This window comes from Callithrix jacchus, chromosome 5, assembly GCF_049354715.1.
Source record: "Callithrix jacchus isolate 240 chromosome 5, calJac240_pri, whole genome shotgun sequence".
Taxonomy (NCBI): Eukaryota; Metazoa; Chordata; class Mammalia; order Primates; family Cebidae; genus Callithrix; species Callithrix jacchus.
In genome coordinates, this window is record NC_133506.1 from 91,112,171 (window position 1) to 91,135,072 (window position 22,902).

The 22,902-nt window shown below is 54.8% G+C and overlaps 2 protein-coding genes across 6 annotated transcripts; both read left to right on the forward strand.

Moving 5' to 3' along the window:
* The first annotated feature begins 35 nt into the window (after window positions 1-35).
* On the forward strand, window positions 36-7,842 carry KAT2A (lysine acetyltransferase 2A). Of its 2 annotated transcripts, none has more exons than XR_013535667.1 (18): window positions 36-437; window positions 574-697; window positions 1,033-1,178; window positions 1,287-1,376; window positions 1,671-1,852; window positions 1,952-2,143; window positions 2,993-3,099; window positions 3,280-3,390; window positions 3,484-3,620; window positions 3,704-3,912; window positions 4,132-4,258; window positions 5,412-5,522; window positions 5,924-6,122; window positions 6,340-6,454; window positions 6,555-6,591; window positions 6,672-6,735; window positions 6,870-6,954; window positions 7,112-7,842. XR_013535667.1 is itself a non-coding variant. In XM_002806864.8 (18 exons), the coding sequence occupies exons 1-18, from the start codon at window positions 99-101 to the stop codon at window positions 7,303-7,305; spliced, it is 2,514 nt and encodes an 837-aa protein (XP_002806910.2). In that variant the 5' UTR covers window positions 36-98; the 3' UTR covers window positions 7,306-7,842. The 2 variants fall into 2 exon arrangements, 1 of the variants encoding a protein (XP_002806910.2); XM_002806864.8 differs by having other exon boundaries at window positions 5,924-6,067.
* A 381-nt stretch (window positions 7,843-8,223) lies between these two features.
* Window positions 8,224-21,587, forward strand: DHX58 (DExH-box helicase 58). Of its 4 annotated transcripts, none has more exons than XM_054256032.2 (14): window positions 8,224-8,313; window positions 8,766-8,820; window positions 9,040-9,208; window positions 9,447-9,648; window positions 10,020-10,210; window positions 10,901-11,017; window positions 13,243-13,369; window positions 13,577-13,768; window positions 15,753-16,006; window positions 16,561-16,710; window positions 16,803-16,964; window positions 17,903-18,093; window positions 20,336-20,432; window positions 20,689-21,587. In XM_054256032.2, the coding sequence occupies exons 3-14, from the start codon at window positions 9,041-9,043 to the stop codon at window positions 20,872-20,874; spliced, it is 2,037 nt and encodes a 678-aa protein (XP_054112007.1). In that variant the 5' UTR covers window positions 8,224-8,313; window positions 8,766-8,820; window position 9,040; the 3' UTR covers window positions 20,875-21,587. The 4 variants fall into 4 exon arrangements, with proteins under 4 accessions (XP_054112007.1, XP_008995844.2, XP_035156398.1 ...); XM_008997596.6 differs by having other exon boundaries at window positions 20,836-21,587; XM_035300507.3 differs by having other exon boundaries at window positions 9,065-9,208.
* The last annotated feature ends 1,315 nt before the right edge of the window (window positions 21,588-22,902 follow it).

Here is a 22,902-nt window from a genome sequence, read left to right on the forward strand (position 1 = left end):
GTCGTGCGCTGCGCAACGACGCCTGCGTACTGAGCGCCGGTTGCCCACGCGGCCCTAGGGCTGGGAGCGCGGCGCCGCTCTCCGTTGCGGGGGAGGCCATGGCGGAACCTTCCCAGGCCCCGACCCCGGCCCCGGCTGCGCAGCCCCGGCCCCTTCAGTCCCCAGCCCCTGCCCCAACTCCGACTCCTGCACCCAGCCCGGCTTCAGCCCCGACTCCGATTCCCACTCCGGCACCAGCCCCTGCCCCAGCTGCAGCCCCAGCCGGGAGCACAGGGACTGGGGGGCCCGGGGTAGGAAGTGGGGGGGCCGGGAGCGGGGGGGATCCGGCTCGACCTGGCCTGAGCCAGCAGCAGCGCGCTAGCCAGAGGAAGGCGCAAGTCCGGGGGCTGCCGCGCGCCAAGAAGCTAGAGAAGCTAGGGGTCTTCTCGGCTTGCAAGGTGGGGGCGGGGCCTGGGGTGAAGGGGCGGGGCTTGGGGCATCCCTGGGCTCGGGTGGGAATGGGGTCAAAGCTCTGGCTGCGGAATGGCTCTTGCCCCAGAGATATAGGTCACAGACTGATCCTTCCGCCTCCAGGCCAATGAAACCTGTAAGTGTAATGGCTGGAAAAACCCCAAGCCCCCCACTGCACCCCGCATGGATCTGCAGCAGCCAGCTGCCAACCTGAGTGAGCTGTGCCGCAGTTGTGAGCACCCCTTGGGTAAGGCAGGCAGCGCCTTTGGAGCTGGGGGCAGGTGCAGGGTCCTGCTTGGACAGGGTGACAAGTCCCACAAAGCCTCATCTCTGAAAAAAAATCAAAGATGCTTCCTAAGGAGGGATTGGGTTGGGGGTGTGCATGCATCAAGAAAGGGGAAAGGAAATCTCAGCCCAGAACAGGTCCAGGCAACTCAACGGTTGCTTTGGAGCAATTAGTCTCACTGTTGGTCACACTGGTTGGTGGGACGGAGTGTGTATCTTGGTTGGCTGTGAAGAGGGGCAAGAAGCCTTGTTGCTCTCTTCTATCAGTTTTTCCCAACTCTGCCACCTGTCTTGCAGCTGACCACGTATCCCACTTGGAGAATGTGTCAGAGGATGAGATAAACCGACTGCTGGGGATGGTGGTAGACGTGGAGAATCTCTTCATGTCTGTTCACAAGGAGGAGGACACAGACACCAAGCAGGTCTATTTCTACCTCTTCAAGGTGAGCTTCCACCTAAGGAGGGTGTGAGTGGGTGGAGGAGGTGGGGCCTTGAGGGGTTGTCTGTAGCTCTGCCCCGCTCCCTCCGCCTCCCCTTCCTCTTCTCTGCAGCTCCTGCGGAAATGCATCCTGCAGATGACTCGGCCCGTGGTGGAGGGGTCCCTGGGCAGCCCCCCATTTGAAAAACCTAATATTGAGCAGGTGGGATTGGGGAATTGGAGATAGTGGGTAGGAGAATTGGGGACAGCTTGGAGGAGTGGGAAGCCTGTGTTCTCCATCCTCAAGCTGAGAACATAGGGGAGGTTCAGAGAAGGGAGGGTGTTTTGTGCTAACCTCGGTGTGGTAGGGAGGGGGCAGAGCTTCTTTATAGAGAGCACCTGAGAGAGAGGAGCGATCCTTGTCCCTGGCCTCGGGAAGCATCTTCTTTTGTCTAAGAAGGCCCTGCGGGCTGCTCACACCTCATTCCTGGTTTTGTCCCCACCCACCCCTTCTCAGGGTGTGCTGAACTTTGTGCAGTACAAGTTTAGTCACCTGGCTCCCCGGGAGCGGCAGACGATGTTCGAGCTCTCAAAGATGTTCTTGCTCTGCCTTAACTACTGGAAGCTTGAGACACCTGCCCAGTTTCGGCAGAGGTCTCAGGCTGAGGACGTGGCTACCTATAAGGTCAATTACACCAGGTAGGCTCAGCTGGGGGCAGCGTCAGGGCAGGCTTGCAGGCTCAGCCTGGGTTCCGTGGTTTCCACCCTCACCTGTTTCCCCTCTGCCCCCTACTTTAGATGGCTCTGTTACTGCCACGTGCCCCAGAGCTGCGACAGCCTGCCTCGCTATGAAACCACTCATGTCTTTGGGCGAAGCCTTCTCCGATCCATTTTCACTGTCACCCGCCGGCAGCTGCTGGAAAAGTTCCGAGTGGAGAAGGACAAATTGGTGCCGGAGAAGAGGACCCTCATCCTCACTCACTTCCCCAAGTAAGGCTCCTTCTGGCCTATCAGGATTTGGCACCAAGTTCACTTCCTCCCTGTTGTCCCCTTTTTTCCAGGAAGGCTTCCTGGATTGGTCCCTCCTCTCCCTCCATGGGCCTTCTGGGATCTGGGCGTCTACCTGGCAGACTTGCCCATGGCCCAGAAGCAACTTGCTAGTACTAGTCTGGGGATGGCAGGTACATGGCCTGAGCTAACGCTGCCCCCCTCACCCCACGCCCCGGTAGACATTACTAATTATTTCCCATGGGGGCCTGGACACAGCCTCAGACTCCTTCCCTGCACAGTTCTCCAAGAAAGCAGAGCTTATGCTTGAAGTGAAACCCTTTTCCACTCCTATTCTTGTCTTTTCTGTACCGTGTTCTTCTGTTTGGCCACACCTTTTACAATCTGGGCCATAACTCCCCTGTTCAAAAAGCCTTACTGACTAATCCTGTGCCCTGGATTAATCCTCTAGTGCCCCCTGCCACCAGGTGGGAACAAAAAAAGGCAAGGTGGGGTGGAGTCTGAGCCCATTTTGATACTGAGGGCAGTGAGGGGACTCAGGGTGACAAGGTGTCCTGCCTGGCCACACAGCACAGGATGACATCAGCTCCGACCTGTCTCCTTGTGCTGCCCAGCATGGCGAAACTGAGCCTCTTTGATCTCTGTTCTGGATGTGTCCTATCCTCTTACCTTCAATTGGAGGCTCCCAGAAGGCAGGGGCTATCTCCTCTTTGAGGCCCCCAGTTCCCTAAGAGCAGGATCTGTCTGACCAGCCTCCAGTCCCTCTGCTGCCTGGTCCAGGCTGCACCCTTGGAGGATAGAGTTGTGGGACAGACTGTGTCCTCCCTACAGATTCCTGTCCATGCTGGAGGAGGAGATCTATGGGGCAAACTCTCCAATCTGGGAGTCGGGCTTCACCATGCCACCCTCAGAGGGGACACAGCTGGTGCCCCGGCCAGGTATGTGCCATGGTAGGCTCCGTAGGGTCTCTGGCCTCCCTGGCTGAGCTAAGCCTCCTGGATGGAAGAGGGCTCAGCTGAGCTGGAGGGTCTGGATCCCATTGAGGGACCTGCCAACAGCTGCAACCCCCTGTTCCTTGATATCTCTTTCTCTCTCCACCCCCCACCACCCCCCTCCAGCTACAGTCAGTGCAGCGGTTGTTCCCAGTACCCCCATCTTCAGCCCCAGCATGGGTGGGGGCAGCAACAGCTCCCTGAGTCTGGATTCCGCAGGGGCCGAGCCTATGCCAGGTGGGATACTCAACTCCTGACCTCTGACCCTCATTCACCCCTCCCCAAACCTTTTTTACTGTTCCTGGACAACCTTGCCTACCTCCCCTGTAGGCGAGAAGAGGAAGCTCCCGGAGAACCTGACCCTGGAGGATGCCAAGCGCCTCCGCGTGATGGGCGACATCCCCATGGAGCTGGTCAACGAGGTCATGCTGACCATCACTGACCCTGCTGCCATGCTGGGGCCTGAGGTGGGCAGCCCGACCTGCTGACCAGCTGGGGAACCCCCCCACCAAACTGAGACCCTGGCCCACGGCCCCTCCTCTCTGCCTAGACGAGCCTGCTGTCAGCCAATGCAGCCCGGGATGAGACGGCCCGCCTGGAGGAGCGCCGAGGCATCATCGAGTTCCATGTCATCGGCAACTCGCTGACGCCCAAGGCCAACCGGCGGGTGTTGCTGTGGCTTGTGGGGCTGCAGAATGTCTTTTCCCACCAGCTGCCTCGCATGCCCAAGGAGTACATCGCCCGCCTCGTCTTTGACCCGTGCGTCCCCTGCAGAGTCCCTCCTCCAGGGCAGCACACCTGAGATCCCTTCCTCCTCCACCTCCTCACTCCTCAAAATTGGGGATCCCCTTCTCCCCACTTGTGAGGTTCAACCTTGGAGCATTCTTACTTCTCATTGCCCAACCCTGACTACAGCTCAGACTTCCAGGGCTCTGAACGGGACAGGCAGGGACTGTGATGTGCCTCTTTCTCTCTCAGGAAGCACAAGACTCTGGCCTTGATTAAGGACGGGCGGGTTATCGGTGGCATCTGCTTCCGCATGTTTCCCACCCAGGGCTTCACTGAGATTGTCTTCTGTGCGGTCACCTCGAATGAGCAGGTCAAGGTGAGCGCAGCTCCCTGGCCCCAGCCCCATCCCACACGGGCTCCTGTGTTTGGGCCAGCCCGGAGCAGCGGAATGTGTGGGATGCCGCAGTCCCTGCTCCTCTTAGTTAGCGGCCAGTTCCTCACATCCCCACAAGGTGGCAGCCGTACTTTAATAACCGGATTAGGAAACCACCTGTTCCCAAACGGAGCCCGAGAAGCAGCCACACTTCGGTGCACCTGTGGACGTGGGTTTTCTTCATCACAAGAACATTTACATACATGGGGAATGCATTATTTTATTTATTTTTATTTTTTGAGACAGGGTCTCTGTCACCCAGGCCAGAATGCAGATCGTGGCTCACTGCAGCCTCTACTTCCCAGGCTCAAGTGATCCTCCTGCCTCTGCCTCCCAAGTAGCTGGGACGACAGGCGCGCACCACTACACCTGGCTAATTTTTGGATTTTTGGTAGAGACTGGGTTTCGCCATGTTGCTTAGGCTGGTCTTCAGCTCCTGACCTTGTGATTCTCCTGCCTTGGCCTCCCAAAGTGCTGGGATTGTAGGCGTGAGCCACTGCTCCCAGCTCAACTAATAATTGTTACAGTAGCCCTGTGCTGATAGTCTTGGCTTCTGTCCTTGGTCACAACAGACCCACTTGAAGGGTCTCTGTCTGGTTCTTTGTGTCACGTACCCCAGAGCTGCGTGGTGCGTCGTTGGCCCTGATTTGTGGGAGGCATTGCTCCTGCTCCTGCCACTGGTGATTCCCTCTCCCTTTTCCCCTGACTCTGAGGCCCGAGGACTGGGCATCAGTGGCTCTTGTTGTGTTTGGGCCATGGCTGGCAGCCTGACCGTCAACACATTACCTAAGGTAGCTGAGTTTCAGTTTTCTCTTCTATAAAATAGAGGTGGTAATACTCGCCTCTTGGGTTAATTTGAGAATTGGTCTGTAAAACAGCAAGTACTGCACCTGACCCAGAGTGAGCTTAGCTCGCAGCCTTCCCTTTCTCCCCATAAACTCTCCTTCCTCTGCCAGCTGCCTTTCTTCCTTGTGCCTGGATGCTCTTGCTCTCCCTACCTCCTTTTCATTCTGCCCTGTCCACTGTGGGCTCTGAGCGCTCTCCAGCACCAGGCCCATCCTCTGCTCCTGGTGAGTCCTGCTCCCCTACCCCACAGGGTTATGGGACCCACCTGATGAACCATCTGAAGGAGTATCACATCAAGCACAACATTCTCTACTTCCTCACCTACGCCGACGAGTACGCCATTGGCTACTTCAAAAAGCAGGTGACCTGTGGCCTCGCCCCACACCCGTCCTTTGCCTGGAGCCTGGGATCATTCTGTCTGATGAAGTAGGAGTCCCTTTGCGTCCCCTGTTTCATCTGACACCTGCCAGGGAAGTCTCCATGCCATCCTTCCTTCCTCTGCTGCCGCTGCCCCAGGAGAGAATGGGGGCCTGTGGGGCCAGTAGAGCAGGCTGGAGGAACTGGGGGACTCTTGGGGATGAGTTGGGAGCAGACGATGACCTGGGACCTTTCCAGGGACAGTTTGAAGCCTCACAGTGCCCCAGAAGGAGGTTCAGGATCGGGAGGTGGCACATGGCAAGCACCACTGGTGCTCCCAGGGAGGGACTGCAGAAGGTGGGAAATACTTACAGATGGACTGGGTCATGACCATCCATCCCCCAGGGCTTCTCCAAAGACATCAAGGTGCCCAAGAGCCGCTACCTGGGCTACATTAAGGACTACGAGGGAGCGACACTGATGGAGTGTGAGCTGAATCCCCGAATCCCCTACACGGAGCTGTCCCACATCATCAAGAAGCAGAAAGAGGTGGTGTGCGCATCTGTGGGATTTTCATGAATGTGCCTGCGGAGGGCCAGCGCATGTGTGTAGACCTAGACCACGTGTACATGCGTGTGTGTGTGAGGAGGGCACAGGCAGGGATCTTTGTTCTTGCTCTGCCTCTTTTGGGGAAGTAATGAGGGAAGGTGCTGGATTAGGTGGTGTTGCAGCCAGGTGGGTGCAGCTGATGGCTCCGACCATGGCCCCTAGAGGCCCCTGTCTGGGGCTGGAGTTGCCCCTCAGACCCTTCCTCCCCTCAGATCATCAAGAAGCTGATTGAACGCAAACAGGCCCAGATCCGCAAGGTCTACCCGGGGCTCAGCTGCTTCAAGGAGGGCGTGAGGCAGATCCCTGTGGAGAGCGTCCCTGGCATTCGTAAGCAGGGGTCTTGGTTTCGGGGTAGGGGTTGGGGGGCACACTGCTTGGGGTGTGGACTGACATTCTCAGGGATGTTCTCCCCCTCCCCACTTTGCAGGAGAGACGGGCTGGAAGCCACTGGGGAAGGAGAAGGGGTGAGTGTTTTGTCAAGAGAGCTGGGTTGGGGGCAGGGCAGAGGGACTGGGAGCCTCAGACTTGGTGTCTCTTGCCCCAGGAAGGAGCTGAAGGACCCCGACCAGCTCTACACAACTCTCAAAAACCTGCTGGCCCAAATCAAGGTGAGGAGAGTGGGTTTCCCTTCCAGGGCCCCTGCACCAATGACTGTGGCCTTTTGATGCAGTGTGGGGTGGCTGGTGGTCTCGGGCTGGTGCGGGTACAGCAGGGCTGTCCCCAGCTGGGCTCTTCTCTCTAGTCGCACCCCAGTGCCTGGCCCTTCATGGAGCCCGTGAAGAAATCGGAGGCCCCTGACTACTACGAGGTCATCCGCTTCCCCATTGGTGAGGACCCTCCATTCCATGCCCTGCACTCCTCTTCTGTCCCCACACCTGCTCCTGCCCTCACTGCATCCTGCAGCCCCATGGGGCCCACCCCGGCGGACAGCCCTGCCGCAGCCCTCAGCCTCTTAAAGCTGTGCTCCGTCTCCTGCTGCCCCAGACCTAAAGACCATGACTGAGCGCCTGCGAAGCCGCTACTACGTGACCCGGAAGCTCTTTGTGGCCGACCTGCAGCGGGTCATTGCCAACTGCCGCGAATACAACCCTCCCGACAGCGAGTACTGCCGCTGTGCCAGCGCCCTGGAGAAGTTCTTCTACTTCAAGCTCAAGGAGGGAGGGCTCATTGACAAGTAGGCCCCAGCTTTGGGCCGCAGCCGTGACCTGGAACGTCTCCACCTCAGATTCTGATCTGATTCTTAGGGGGTGCCCTGGCCCCATGGACCCAACTCAGCTTGAGACACTCCAGCCAGGGGCCCTGCGGCCCCAATCCTGCAGCCCTCTCTGGACCTTCGGGCACCCCCAAGCCTGCAGCTCTGTCCCAGCCATCACTGTGTGTGTGTGAGCGGTCTCCTGGGTCTGGGCCCAGCTCCTCTAGAGTGGCTGTTGGCCGGGGATGGACCTTGCCCAACCCTGGTGGCCCCCAGACCTGTTCCCTAAGAGCTGTGAAGGCTTGGAGTCCTGGGCCTGGCCCAGGTGGCTGTTTCCCCGAGGACCAGGACTGCTTGTTTTAGCTTGAGTGATTGCTGCAGGGGTTGGAAGTCCAGCTTGGACTGGAGGGGGCATACCTTGCCTGGCACTGTTCTGTCAGCCTCCCCCCGGGCTGGAGGGTATGGGACCATTCACTCCCTGGCATTAATCCCTCAGAGGGAACAATAAAGCTCTTTTTATTTCTGTGTGTGATTGTTTCTTTGGTATACTCCAGCCTTAGGCTCGCCTTTGCCCTCAATGATCTCTTACAAGCTTGAGGCTGCCCTCCCCAGCAAGCCTCAGACCTGGTCCTGTGCTCCTAGGGTGATGGGTCCTGCCTGGCTATAGCCGCCCACCCTTCCTCCTCCAAGCTGCTCCTGATCCAGATGCCAGGGCAACGGGTCAGAACCCGCTGCCTTAACCTTAACCTGGGTAGCTGTGGTTACAACTAACTGCGAAAAGGGCCAGAGGGTAGAGGATCCCGTAACAGTGAGAATACTTCCCTGTTAGCACACCCTATTCTTTTTCTTGGGGCAGGATGGGAGTTTTCCTGAGTCAGCTCATCTGGCTCCTCCCCTCAATTTCAGTTTCCATATCCGATCTCTGCTCTCTCTGCTGAGCACAGTGGCACCAGGCCAGGCACGAGGCTGAGCTAAGGCCTATCTGATGGAGCAGGTGAGACCTGGGCTGGGCAGGGGGCAGGTGTAGCTTGTGTTACTCCTACCCCCACCTTTTGGCCAGAGCAGGCTCCTGATGGGTTCTGAGGGTGTCCTGCCCCACCTCCCTCAAGTAGGGTGGAGTCCTGGGCAAAGGGAGGTCTCTGCATGGACGGGTCTGGCCAGGAGTGGGATGAGTGGAGGGGCCAGTGGGTCTGAGTCCCCTGCTATTCCCAGAATGGAGCTGTGGCCCTAGCAAGGGAGGTGGCGTTGGCGCAGTGGCCGTACTCGCCGTTCAGGCTTTGTACTTGCGGCAGTTGGTGACGACTGTTGGCAGTTGGTGATGACTATCAGCACAAAGCGTTCTTTATCTTCTTGATTCTTTTTCTTGGGGCAGGGATGGGAGATTCCTAAGTCGGCTCAGCTGGCTCCTCCCCTCAGTTTCAGTTTCCATTTCCATTTCCATTTCAGATCTCTGAGCTGAGCGAAGAAGGGCCGCCCTGGGCAAGCTTACACGGTAGAACAGGTGAGAGCTGGGCTGAGCAGGGGGCAGGTGTAACCTGTGTTACTCCAGCTCCCGCTTTTTGATGGAGCAGGCTACTGATGGGTTTTGAGGGTGTCCTTCCCCACCTCCCTCAAGTGGGGTGGAGTCCTGGGCAAAAGGAAAGTCTCGGCACAGCCTGGTCTGGCCAGGAGTTGGGAGGGGTGGAGGGGCCAGTGGGTCTGAGTCTCCTGCTATTCCCAGAATGGAGTTGCGACCCTACCAACAGGAGGTGATCACGCCTGCCCTGGAGGGCAAGAATATCATCATCTGGCTGCCCACCGGTGCTGGGAAGACCCGGGCGGCTGCTTATGTGGCCAGGCAGCACCTAGAGACTGTGGATGGAGCCAAGGTGGTTGTATTGGTCAACAGGGTGAGTGGTCTGCCCCTGCCCGTCCTGCCCCACTCCCCCACCACCAAGCAGGGTCTCAGCTCTTCAGGCACCTCTCAGTTCCCACCAGAATTCCAGAGCTGCTGTGTCCATCCCTAAGCTCACCTGTCTTTCCACCCTGGCTCAATACCCAGCTATGTCCTGTGGGTCACCTTACCTCCTCTCCACTCCCCTGGCCCCAGATTCAGCTTTCTCTTCCCATCTTGTTCTCCACCCTCAGGTGCACCTGGTGACCCAGCATGGTGAAGAGTTCAGCCGCATGCTAGATGGACGCTGGACCATGACAACCCTGAGTGGGGACATGGGGCCACGTGCTGGCTTTGGCCACCTGGCTCGGTGCCATGACCTGCTCATCTGCACAGCAAAGCTGCTGCAGATGGCACTAACCAGCCCTGAGGAGGAGGAGCACGTGGAGCTCACAGGTGAGGGCCGTGGGCAGGGGGAAAAAGGATATGCACCCGGGGTACCTCCTCCCGCCAACCCCAGGGCACCTCCCGAAGTAAAGGTGGTAGGAGTTTTTGTGGGAGCCTGTTTACAAAACCCCGGTAGACACTAGCAGAAACAGGCTGGGCTATGGTGTAGGATCTTAGGCAAGTCCCTTCCCCAGCTGAGCCTCCATTTACTAATCTGTGAAATGGAGAGAAATCACCCGTGCCTGGCTTTTTCCTGGGACCCAGCTGCAGGTTGTGAAAGGAAGAAGGAATTCTTAGATTATTGTGGGGGCTACCTGAGAGTTTATGGGAGGGAAGGGCTTTGCAAACATAGGTCACAGCCTTCCCCATTGTGCCCCCAGCCTTCTCTCTGATCGTGGTGGATGAGTGCCACCACACCCACAAGGACACTGTCTACAACATCATCATGAGCCAGTACCTAGAACTTAAACTCCAGAGGGCACGGCCCCTGCCCCAGGTGTTGGGTCTCACAGCCTCCCCAGGCACCGGCGGGGCCTCCAAGCTCGATGGAGCCATCAACCACGTCCTACAGGTCAGCCTGACCCTGTGTGCCTCCCACCACCAGACACACCAGGGACCTCCCTCCCTGCCTGCCTGCCTGCCTGCCCACCCACTACCCCATCCCCCCCAGCATTACCCAGGCTCTCCATGGCAGGGTCTGGCCCCTTCCTCACCTAAGATCCAGCCTCCAATGGCTTCTTATGGTGCAAAGAATTAACTGTAGTTCATACTACAGCCACACTGGCCTGCCTGCTGCTTCTTGAATATGCGGGCTTCTTCCCATCTTGGGACCTTTGCACTTACCATTTCTTTTGTCTGGAATGCCCTTCCCTTTGAACTTTACCTGCTACCTCCTCCTTGTCATTCACTGAGCAGCTTAAATGCCACTTCTTCAAAGTCCTCCCTGATCACCCCCTCCGCTCTCTGTCATATCATCCAGTGCTAGCCTCTTCAGAGCTTGTTAAAGCGCTCTGCAAGGGTCCATTATTCTTTGCTGGTTTATTATCTGTCTCTCCAACTCCAGTCTGAGATCTTTTGTGTCCCCAGTGCCTAGAACAAGACTGGCACAGAGAGGGCGAGCAATATTTGAGTAGATGAATGCCCATGCCCTCAGTGGCTTCCCCCTCTCCTGTCCTCAGCTGGGATCCATCCTGCCCCAAAGGTTTGCCCATTGTCCCCACAGACCCTTACTTTCCAGTAAAGTCCTCTCTGTTGCCCCCAGCTCTGTGCCAACTTGGACACGTGGTGCATCACATCACCCCAGAACTGCTTCCCCCAGCTGCAGGAGCACAACCAGCAGCCCTGCAAACAGTACGACCTCTGCCAAAGGCGCAGTCAGGTAGGTACATGGGGGCAGGGACACAGCGGGAGTGGGAGCCAGTGTGAGGTGAGGACCCCAGGCTTGGGCCCTGACTCCGCCCTCACTAGCTGTATGACTTCAGGTCACTTGCTCTGTGTCTGAGCCTCAATTTCTCCTCTCTGTGAAATGGGGCAGATACAGCCCATGCCCACAGCCCACTCTTCAGATTGACTCAGAAGGCACCGCCTGCGCCTGTCACAGCATTGACATGCTGGGGAGTGCTCTGCAAACCAAAGAGCAGGGGCCACTTTGTGCTGAGGCTGTGCTGAGCCCTCTCCAATGTGGCCAGGGCCTGGTGCCTGCTGTGACTGGACAGGACAAGGACTAGGTGTCAGGTCCACAACTACACCAATGTTACACTCAGGGTCAGGCTTTGAGCCCACGCTGTGGTCTGCAGGGAGTGAATGAGCAGATAGCTGAAAGAACCCTCGGCGGGGCCAAGGGCTGGTGAAATGTAGTTTTAGGCTAGATACAGTGGCTCATGCCTATAATCCCAGCACTTTGGGAGGCCGAGGCTGGCAGATCATCTGAGGTCAGCAGTTCAAGACCAGCCTGGCCAACATGGTGAAACCCCGTCTCTACTAACAAGACAAAATTAACCAGGCGTGATGGTGCATGCCTGTAATCCCAGCTACTCGGGAGGCTGAGGCAGGAGAATCGCTTGAACCCAGGAGCCAGAGGTTGCAGTGAACTGAGATTGCACCATTGCACTCCAGCCTGGGCAACAAGAGGGAAACTAAGTCTCAAAAAAAAAAAAAAAAGAAAAGAAAAAACGTAGTTTTATTCAGCAGCGGCAGCTCTCTCACACTAGCTCTCACACTGTCCCCCTTTATCTGGGCTGTCTGCTCTGGCTCTGTGGCTCCTGCCGCCCCCACGCCTGCAGCTGTACTCCCTGGCCTACAAGGCCAGCTCTGTCAGGGTCAGCAGTTACCTCTCTCCCTCTGGGCACAAGCTGGTTCCTGGCTCCCCGCTGCCCACCTTCAGGGTGACCGGCTGTCCCTTAAAAGGGTTAGTAGCATTATTCTCTCTCTGGGTGCGCCCATGTGCGCTGCTGTACCATGCAGAACTGAGCCCCGTGCACAGCATCAGCAAGGCAGTTATACCTTCTTCTGACAATAGAGGCTCAGAGTCAATATGAACTTACACAAACAGGCTATATAGCAAGTGGAGTATGGGCCTGCCCCCTTAACTTGCTGAGTCACTCTGGCCTGGATGTCTGCCTCCGCCTATTCCTTGACCAAAGCACATCCTTTTCCTTTTTTTTTTTTTGAGATGGAGTTTCGCTGTTGTTACCCAGGCTGGAGTACAATGGCATGATCTCGGCTCACTGCAACCTCCGCCTTCTGGGTTCAAGCAATTCTCCTGTCTCAGCCTCCTGAGTAGCTGGGACTACAGGTGTGCACCACCATGCCAAGCTAATTTTTGTAGTTTTAGTAGAGACGGGGTTTCACCTAGTTGATCAGGATGGTCTTGATCTCTTGACCTCGTGATCCACCCGCCTCAGCCTCCCAAAGTGCTGGGATTATAGGCGTGAGCCACCGCGCCCGGCACATCCATGTACCTTATACTAGGCCCCACTGTGCCTAGGCCAAAGGGTAAGAGCACATCGCCGGTGAGACAAGGCAGGAGCCGGGTGCAGGAACCTGGACCCTGCCTCTGGCCAGGACTCCTCCACAACCCAGCTGGCCTCCCTCTAGAGCTCTCACCTCAGCTAAGGCAGATGGGTGAGGCAGTCACAGTGCGCTGCATGCCAGGTCAGCGCCCCCACTGAGTTCCCGTCCTCCAACACATTTTGGTTAGAAAAATGGGGTGTCTGGCCGGGCGTGGTGGCTCAAGCCTGTAATCCCAGCACTTTGGGAGGCCGAGGCGGGTGGATCACGAGGTCAAGAGATCGAAACCATTCTGGTCAACATGGTGAAACCCCGTCTCTACTAAAAATACAAAAAATTAGCTGGGCATGGTGGTGCACGCCTGTAATCCCAGCTATTCGGGATGCTGAGGCAGGAGAATTGCCTGAACCCAGGAGGCGGAGGTTGCGGTGAGCCGAGATCGCGTCATTGCACTCCAGCCTGGGTAACAGGAGCGAAACTCCGTCTCAAAAAAAAAAAAAAAAAAGAAAGAAAGAAAAATGGGGTGTCCACCAGTATCCTCGCAGGCACCTTCCCATGTGTATGGGAATCCCCTCCAACTCTCCTCTTGCTAAGGATCCGTTTGGGGACTTGCTGAAGAAGCTCATGGACCAAATCCACGACCACCTGGAGATGCCTGAGTTGAGTCGGGACTTTGGGAAACAGACGTATGAGCAGCAGGTGGTGAAGCTGAGCGAGACTGGTGAGAGGAGCAGCCCCTCAGGCAGAGGCGAGGATGTGGGAGTGGTCAGGGGTGGGCCCTGACTGGGAGGAGGCATTAGGGGCGGGGCCTAGCCACTCCAGGGGCGGAGTCTGAGTGGAGTTCCCTATGGGGTCGAACAGGGGGCGGGCAGGGGACAGGCAGGGCACGGGCAGGGGCCCGTTCAGACCCTACGCCCTTTACACGCAGCGGCTTTGGCTGGGCTCCTGGAGCAGCGGGTTTACGCGCTTCACCTGAGGCGCTACAATGACGCGCTCCTCATCCACGACACTGTCCGCGCCGTGGACGCCCTGGCTGCGCTGCAGAATTTCTATCAAAGGGAGCATGCCACTAAAACCCAGATCCTGTGTGCTGAGCGCTGGCTGCTGGCCCTGTTCAATGGTGAGGGACGGGAGGGGGGTTCGTGGGCGGGGGTGATGGGGCCTGGATGCGAGATCAGAGGCCAGGGCACAGGTGCCAAGACCGATGGGAAGGTACCCGCGAGGATACTGGTGGAGATCCTATTTTTCTAACCAAAATTCAAGGCCATGGGTAGGACGGATTTATTTCCTCATTTGGGAAGGTTTTTGCACAGTTGTTAAAATTAATTTACATTATTGACTTTTGTTTTAAGAGTCAGGGTCTTGCTCTGTCACCCAGGCTGGAGTACCGTTGTGCAATGATAGCTCACTGCAACCTCGACCTTCTGGGCTCAAGTGATTTTCACTCTTCAGCCTCCTGAGTAGCCAGGACTACAGGTGGGCACCACCACTCCCTGCTAATTAAAATTTTTTTTGTAGAGGTGGAGTCTCTCTTTGTTGCCCAGGCTGTTCTCTAACTCCTGTGCTCGAGTGATCCTTCTACCTCTGCTTCCAAAGTGCTTCGATGACAGGCATGAGGCACTGTGCCTGGCCCAGATTTTTTTATTTTACTTATTTATTTATTTTAAAGATGGGGTTTCATCATGATGGCCAGGCTGGTCTTGAACTCCTGACCTCAGGTGATCCACCCACCTCGGCCTCCCAAAGTGCTAGGATTACAGGCTTGAGCCACCGCACCTGGCGGCCCAGATTTTTTTAAACTGCTAGTTAGAAGTGATTCCTTTAGACTGGGAGAGTGAGGCTGAAAGTCAGAGGGTGAAATTTAAGGCTGAAAATCTCAGCACAGCCTGGGACTCAAAAGATCTGGGTAGCAGAGGTCAGAGTGAAAAGTTTAAGGGTCATCCTGGTGGCTGGGTTGAAGGGCTGTGGTCTGAGGTTCTGTACTGTATGACCCTGGTGTGAGGCTGGCCTTGAGAGTGGGCTTGGCAGGAGGTGTCCTTTTTGTTTTTGTTTTTGCTTTGAGAGGGAGTCTCATTGTCACCCTGACTGGAGTACGGTGGCGTGATCACAGCTCAAGTGATCCTCCCACCTCAGCCTCCTGAGTAGCTGGGACTACAGGGGTGCACCAGCACGTCCAGCTGCTTTTTGTATTTTTTTGTAGAGAGGGGGTTTCAGCGTGTTGTCCAGGCTGGTCTTGAACTCCTGACTTGAAATGATCCACCCACCTTGGCCTCTCAATGTGTTGGAATTACAGGCGTGAGACACTGTGCCCATTCGAGGCATCCTTAAATGTGTCTTGGTGCTCCTGGTGAGGGAGTCAAGCAGGAGGTCCATCCTCCCCCCGCCCCCACCTTCTGCACTCCTATTCCTGTGACCACCTCCTCCACCAGTGCCCTCCCCACTCCAAGACCTGAATCCTCTGCCTCTGTTTTGGGTTGGTCGGTCTCCCTCCTTCTCTCTCTCCTTCCCTCCCTCTCTCCCTCCCTCCTTCCCTCTCTCTCCCTCCCTCCCTCCCTTCCTTCCTTCCTCTCTTCCTTTTTCTTCCTTTCCTTTCTTTCTTTCCCTTCTTTTCTTCCTTCCTTTCTTTTCCTTCCTCTGTCGCCAGGCTGGAGTACAGTGGTGCAATCTTTGCTCACTGCAACTTCCACCTCCTGAGTTCAAGCAATTCTCCTGCCTCAGCCTCCTGAGTAGCTGGGATTACAGGTGTGCACCACCATGCCCAGCTAATTTTTAGTAGAGATGAGGTTTCACCATGTTGGCCAGGATGGTCTTGATCTCTTGACCTCATGATCTGCCTGCCTCAGCCTCCAAAGTTCTGGGATTACAGGTGTGAGCCACTGTGCCCAGCCTCTTTCCTTCCTTTCTATTCTTTTCTTTCTTTCTTTCTTTTTTTTTGATACAGAGTCTCACTCTATTACCCAGATTAGAGTACAGTGGTACAATTATAGCTCTCTTCATCCTTGATCTCCTGGGCTCAAGCAATCCTTCTGCCCTCAGCCTCACAAATAGCTGGGACTACAGACATGCGCCACTACACCTGGCAAACTTTTTGGGGTTTTCAACAGACCACAAGGATATGCTGGCCCACTTGGCAACTCATGGCCTGGAGAATCCAAAACTGGAGATGCTGGAAAAGATCCTGCAGAAGCAGTTCAGGAGCTCTGACAGCCCCCGGGGCATCATCTTCACCCGCACCCGCCAGAGTGCGCACTCCCTCCTGCTCTGGCTCCAGCAGCAGCCGGGCCTGCAGACTGTGGACATCCGGCCCCAGTTACTGATTGGATCTGGGAACAGCAGCCAGAGAACCCACATGACCCAGGTGTGGGCTTTGGGGCAAGACGATGGTGGTGGCGGGGATTCCATAGGAGACAAGTGTGGGGAACAGGGTCTTGAGCACAGAGAGGTGGGGACAGGGAGACCCTAGGGGAAGAAGGTTGACTATCCCAAGGCAGAGGGTCAGGGAACTGGGGGAGGGGGGCAGACACTGACATCCCCAGTGCTGAAGCCTCTCCCAGTCTGGGGGTCCCTGGAGACAGAAGGGTAGGGCATGGGGGTCTGTAGGATCTGTGATGCAGATCCTCAGGGCAGATCAGGTCTGGGGTCCCTTGCAGGAGAAGATTATGGCTTGGGAGTTGTTCCTAGAGGGTTAGGGACCCTTAGAGTCCCTAGGGAAGTTAGGGGTTAGATAGGCATCTGGGAAGATGGGCATGCTCCTGAGGGTACCTGGAGATAGAGATGGGATTCAAGTGCTCTAGGGAGATGGACCAAGATTGAGAGTGAGGGCTGAACCAGGAGAGGCTGCTCTGACAGGGGGGGTCAGCCTGAGCCACCTCATGTGCCAGCCTCTTTCTCCTCCCCGCCCTCCCCCTGCAGAAGGACCAGCAAGAAGTGATCCGGAAGTTCCGAGATGGAACCCTGAACCTTCTGGTGGCCACCAGTGTGGCGGAGGAGGGGCTGGATATCCCACAGTGCAACGTGGTGGTGCGCTATGGGCTCCTAACCAATGAGATCTCCATGGTCCAGGTGCTCACACGCCCACTTCCACTCGGCAGCCCTCACAGGATCCTGTGTGGGGCCCCAGCCCAACTCAGAACTGCCCTTGTCTCCCTTCCCAGGCCAGAGGTCGTGCCCGAGCGGGTGAGAGTGTGTACTCATTTGTAGCAACTAAGGGTAGTCGGGAGCTGCAGCGGGAGCTGATCAACGAGGCGCTGGAGACGCTGATGGAGCAGGCAGTGGCTGCTGTGCAGAAAATGGACCGGGCCGAGTACCAGGCCAAGGTCTGCCGGCGGCCTGCATGCCCTGTGGGAGGGATGGGGCGGAGGGAGCACTCCCTGGCAGGTTTCTGACTGCACACATATGTCCCCCTGTCTCCTCTACATCTCAGAGCTAAATTTGCCCACCTAGGGAAGGTTTGGAGAGAGGCCAGGTGTGGGGCTGCCAGGGAAGGCAGTGCCTGGACTCCAGAAGGCCTTGGGAACAGGCCTTATCCAGGGCTTTTTATTTATCCTCGCCACGAGATACTTTATATATCTGCAAGAGCTGCATTACAGCCCTTCTGGAACCAGGCAGAGGGGATGAGATAAGTTCACGTGCAGAAGATAAGTCCAGAACTAGGACTTATAGCATCAGTTCCCTGAGGCAGGGCCACTACCTGGTCCAGGGTGTTCCTTGTTATCCCAGCATAATTGTTAATGATGCCCCATGACAGGGTCACAGAAGTAGCTTTGCCTGAAATCCTTCAAAGATGAAGCAACGATTCAGCAAGAAAGCTTACCTCTCCCACTGTTGCCCCCACTACCCATACTGTTTCTCTCCATAGCTTCTTCCCCTCCCCCCCCCCAGACAGTCTTGCTCTGTCACCCAGGCTGAGTGCAGTGGTGCATTCTCTGTCTCAGCCTCTCGAGTAGCTGGGATTACAGGCATGTGCCACCATGTCTGGCTAATTTTGTATTTTTGGTAGAGACGGAGTTTTACCATGTTGGCCAGGCTGGTCTCGAATTCCTGACATCATGATCCACCTGTCTTGGCGTCCTAAAACGCTGGGATTACAGATGTGAGTCACTGAGCCTGGCAACACAGCCTCTTTTAAGAGAGCTCCAGGGAAGGTTAAGGAAATTCTTCCGGGTACAGATGATCTCAGATCTTTGGAACCCTTTGTCCCCCAGGGACCATTCTCTTAACCCCCAGCCATGCCTGGTGTCCCTTCCCACCCCAGATCCGGGATCTGCAGCAGGCAGCCGTGACCAAGCGTGTAGCCCAGGCAGCCCAGCGCGAGAGCCAGCGGCAGCAGTTCCCCAAGGAACACGTGCAGCTACTCTGCATCAACTGCATGGCGGCTGTGGGCCATGGCAGTGACCTGCGGAAGGTGGAGGGCGCCCACCACGTCAACGTGAACCCCAACTTCTCGTGAGACCTATGGAAGGGGCTATCAGGATGGGGGTGTGGGATGGGGTACTGGGAATCCTTCCCATCCGGTGTTTTGAAGCTTTGGGAGGCTGAAGAGCATTGTAGTAAGTACTGATTCTGCATTTTCACAATAAGCTGGTTAGGCAGGTTTTATCCCTGTCCCCATTTTACAGGCAAGGAAATAGAGGCTCAGAAAGGCTACATGACTTGCCCTAGTTCCCACAGCCATTCTCTGGTTGAGAAAGAACCGGAATTCAGGAGGATACTGAGTGTCAAAAGACCACACATTGATCCTCTGGTTCTACCTACTGTGAGGATATCAAGAGAGCCTGGCTGTCCCTGAGCCATCCCCCATCCTCTGTCTCCTAAAGAGTGACCTTCCCCCATCCTGTATCCATTTATTATGTCACCCTCTGTGTTCAGGCCACTGTGCCAAGGATCTTCACACAGGTTTTCTCAATTGAGGAGGTCGCATTTCAGCTAGGTTTCAATGGGACTGGTTTGAATGTGAGCAAATGAGAAGGTAACCATGGAGGGCAGGGCACAGTGACTCATGCCTGTAATTCCAACACTTTGGGAGGCCGAGGCAGGTAGATCACTTGAGGTTAGGTGTTCAAGACCAGGCTGGCCAACATGGTGAAACTCCTCTTTTTTTTTTTTGGGTCGGGAAACTGGTCTCACTCTGTTGCCAGGCTGGAGTGCAGTGGTATGATCTCAGCTCACTACAGCCTCTGCCTCCCAGGTTCAAGTGATTCTCCTGCCTCAGCCTCCCAAGTAGCTGGGACTATAGGCATGCGCCACCATGCTGGGCTAATATTTATATTTTTGGTAGAGATGGGGTTTCACCATGTTGGTCAGGATGGTCTAGATCTCTTGACCTCCTGATCTGCCCGCGTTGGCCTCCCAAAGTACTGGGATTATAGGCATGAGCCACCATGACTGGCTGAAATCCCTTCTCTACTAAAAAAAAAAAAAAAAAATACAAAAAATTAGCTGGGCATTGGGACGCATGCCTGTAATCCCAGCTACTTGGGTGGCTGAGGCATGAGAATCATTTGAACCCAGGAGGCAGAAGTTGCAGCAAGCCAGGATCGCACCACTGCACTCCAGGCTCGGTGATAGAGCAAGACTCTGTCTCAAAAAACAAAACAAAAAACCGGTTGACCTGAGTGGAAGGGACTGTAAATAATGAGATTTAGAAAGAAACAGACTAGCCTGTGGAAGATCTTAAAGGTCAGGTGTGAAAGTGTAGCCTTTATCCAGGAGGTTCTTAGAAATCTTGGATGGATTGGCCGGGTGCGGTGGCTCACGCCTATAATCCCAGCACTTTGGGAGGCCGAGGTGGGTGGATCACTAGGTCAAGAGATTGAGACCATCCTGGTCAACATGGTGAAACCCTGTCTCTACAAAAAATACAAAATTTAGCTGGGCATGGTGGCGCAGCCTGTAGTCCCAGCTACTCAGGAGGCTGAGGTAGGAGAATCACTTGAACCCAGGAGACGGAGGTTGCGGTGAGCTGAGATTGCGCCATTGCACTCCAGCCTGGGTAACAAGAGTGAAACCCCATCTCAAAAAAAAAAAAGGCTGGGTGCGGTGGCTCAAGCCTGTAATCCCAGCACTTTGGGAGGCCGAGGCGGGTGGATCACTAGATCAAGAGATCAAGAGCATCCTGGTCAACAAAGTGAAACCCCGTCTCTACTAAAAATACAAAAAATTAGCTGGGCATGGTGGCACGTGCCTGTAATCCCAGCTACTCAGGAGGCTGAGGCAGGAGAATTGCCTGAACCCAGGAGGCAGAGGTTGCAGTGAGCCGAGATCACGCCATTGCACTCCAGCCTGGGTAACAAGAGCGAAACTTTGTCTCAAAAAAAAAAAAAAAAAAAAATCTTGGATGGATTTTAAGCAAAGGGATGTCAGGGCAGATTTATATTTTTAGATTACTCTAGCAGTTGGTGGAAGGATGGCTTGATATTGGGAGTAAGAATGGAGGCAGAGAGACTTGTTAGGAAACTGTGAAGACCAGGTAAGCGATGCTGAGCTTGAGCCTGGGCACAAGAGAGTGTGTGATGGAGTCCACACAGGTAGAACTCGCCAAAGACTGGATTTTCTAGCCTAGGAAGTCTGTGCCTCCTGACCAGCAGGAAAGCCCAAGGTCCAGGCAGGGGCTTGGCCAGTAGGAGGGCATGAGATCTGGGGCTGAGGAAGGTCAATGAGGGCTGTGGCCACCCCACTTCCTCTCCAGGATCTACTATAACGTCTCCAAAGAGCCTGTGGTCATCAACAGAGTCTTCAAGGACTGGAAACCTGGGGGTGTCATCAGCTGCAGGAACTGTGGGGAGGTAAGAGCTTGGGCCATGTCCCAGGCCCCAGAGTCCTCAGCCCCAGTCTTCAAGAGGCCCTCACTAAGACAGGGGAGACAGTCCCACCCCATGGCCTCCAGTCTGAAGAGGGAGGTTCAGCCCCTGTCTAAGGGAGCCCACAGTGTATGACAGCCTCAGGTGGGAAGCAAAGGTCCTGTATTCACGGAATTCCAACTTGAGAGAATCCCAGTCTGAGGCCGGAGACCCAGACCCTACTCTCTCTGTCTCACCCCAGGTCTGGGGTCTGCAGATAATCTACAAATCAGTGAAGCTACCAGCGCTCAAAGTCCGCAGCATGCTTCTGCAGACCCCTCAAGGGCGGATTCAGGCCAAAAAGTGGTCCCGCGTGCCCTTCCCTGTGCCTGACTTTGACTTCCTGCAGCACTGTGCCCAGAACCTGATGGACCTCTCCTTGGACTGACCACCTTGTTGCTGCAGTACCCGGCTCGGGCTGTAGGGGGCAGGAGAGTCCACAGCTGCAGTCGTCTTCCCTGGGATACAGCCTGGTCCAGGCCCCTCTTTCTGGAATCACCAGCTGTGGGCATCAGGCCCACCAGTCACAGAGGAGTCCTGGGCATCCTGGCTTGGGCATCCTGGCTTAGGCTCCCGAAATGGGGAAGCAACTGGAGGGCCAGACCTCAGCCCCGGACCCACCTCGGACGCACATAGTCATTTTCATATGCACTGGATGGAGTTGGGGAAACGGAGGCAAAAGAATTGCCACACTTTGGACTTGGCTGCCATTAAAAATAAAAATAAAAAAAAACAAAGAGCTGGTCCGAGTGCAGTGGTGTTTACAACTAATTGATCACAGCCAGTTACAGATTTGTTACTTCTTCACTCCCACTGCTTCACTTGACTAGCCTAAAAAATAAAGAAATAAATAAATTGCCATACTATACTCTGAATCATCACATTCTTTCCCTACCAAGGCCACTTCTAATTTTTGAGGTTCTTTATAAAAATAAATGGCTCACACCTGTAATCCAAGCACTTTGGAGGCCAAGGTGGGTGGATCACCTAGGGTCGGGAGTTCTAGACCAGCCTGACCAATATGGTGAAACCCCATCTTAAAAAAGAAAAAAAAGAAGATTGTCATGTCTAAAAAAGATAAACACAAAAAAGAAAAGAAAATATTGTCATGTCTAGATTTAAATTTTAAGTCTGAGGTTTTAAATGTTTTTGAGCTTAGAAAACCTAGTTGGATGCAATTTGGTCATTAATACCATCATATCTTGCTTACAAATATTCCATTGTTCTGTAGTTTAAATCTATTTGCTTTATGAAAATTCATCACTGTGATGCCTGTATTCTTTTTTCCCTTTTTATTCTGTTTAACAGAATATGAGCTGGCTGTCATTTACCCACCTCTTTCCCACTGAATAAATGAATTATTTAGTTTCCCTGTAAAAAAATAAATAAATGGAAACATGGGGTAGAAAATGTGTGGTGTCTTAACTTTGTTGGAATATAATTGGTAGAAAATAAACTGCATGCCGGGTGTGGTGGCTCACCCCTGCAATCCTAGCACTTTGGGAGGGTGAGGTGGGTGGATCACCTGAGGTCAGGAGTGCAAGACCAGCCTGGCCATCATGGTGAAACCCCATCTTAAAAAGAAAAAAAGAAACTGCACATATAGTGTGCAATTGGATACTTTTTTTTTTTTTTTAGACAGTTTCACTCTTGTTGCCCAGGCTGGAGAACAGTGGCACGATCTAGGATCATTGCAACCTCCACCTCTGGGTTCAAGTGATTCTCCTGCCTCAGCCTCCCGATTAGCTGGGATTACAGGTACACACCACCACACCTAGCTGATTTTTTTGTATTTTTAGTAGAGATGGGGTTTCACCCTGTTGGCCAGGTTGGTCTGAAACTCCTGACCTTGGGCAATTCGTCTGCCTCAGCCTCCCAAAGTGCTGGGATTACAGGCTTGAACCACTGCATCCTGCCTGGATATGTTTTATCATGCATATCCTCCACAATCAAGATAATGAACATAGCTATCAGCCTCAAAATTTCCTGTTTCTTCCAGTGGAATTTTCAAAGAATAACAAAAGTTCCCTGGTTCCCCATTGTAATCCATACCTCTCATCCTTCCCCGTCTAATGACCTGCTTTGCGGTAATTTTTAGTGTTAAGTGTTTGGTTTTTTTGAGACAGAGTCTTGCTCTGTCCCCCAGGCTGGAGTGCAGTGGCGCGATCTCAGCTCACTGCAACCTCTGCCTTCTGGGGTCAAGTGATCCTCCTGCCTCGGCCTCCCAAGTAACTGGGATTGCAGGTGTCTGCCACCGTGCCTGGCTAATTTTTGTTTCTTTTGGTAGTGACAGGGTTTCACCATGTTGCCTAACAGGCTGGTCTTAAACTCCTGAGCTCAGATGATCCACCCACCTTGTCCTCTTAAAGTGCTGGGATTACAGGCAAGAGCCACTGAGCCCTGCTTTGTATTTTTT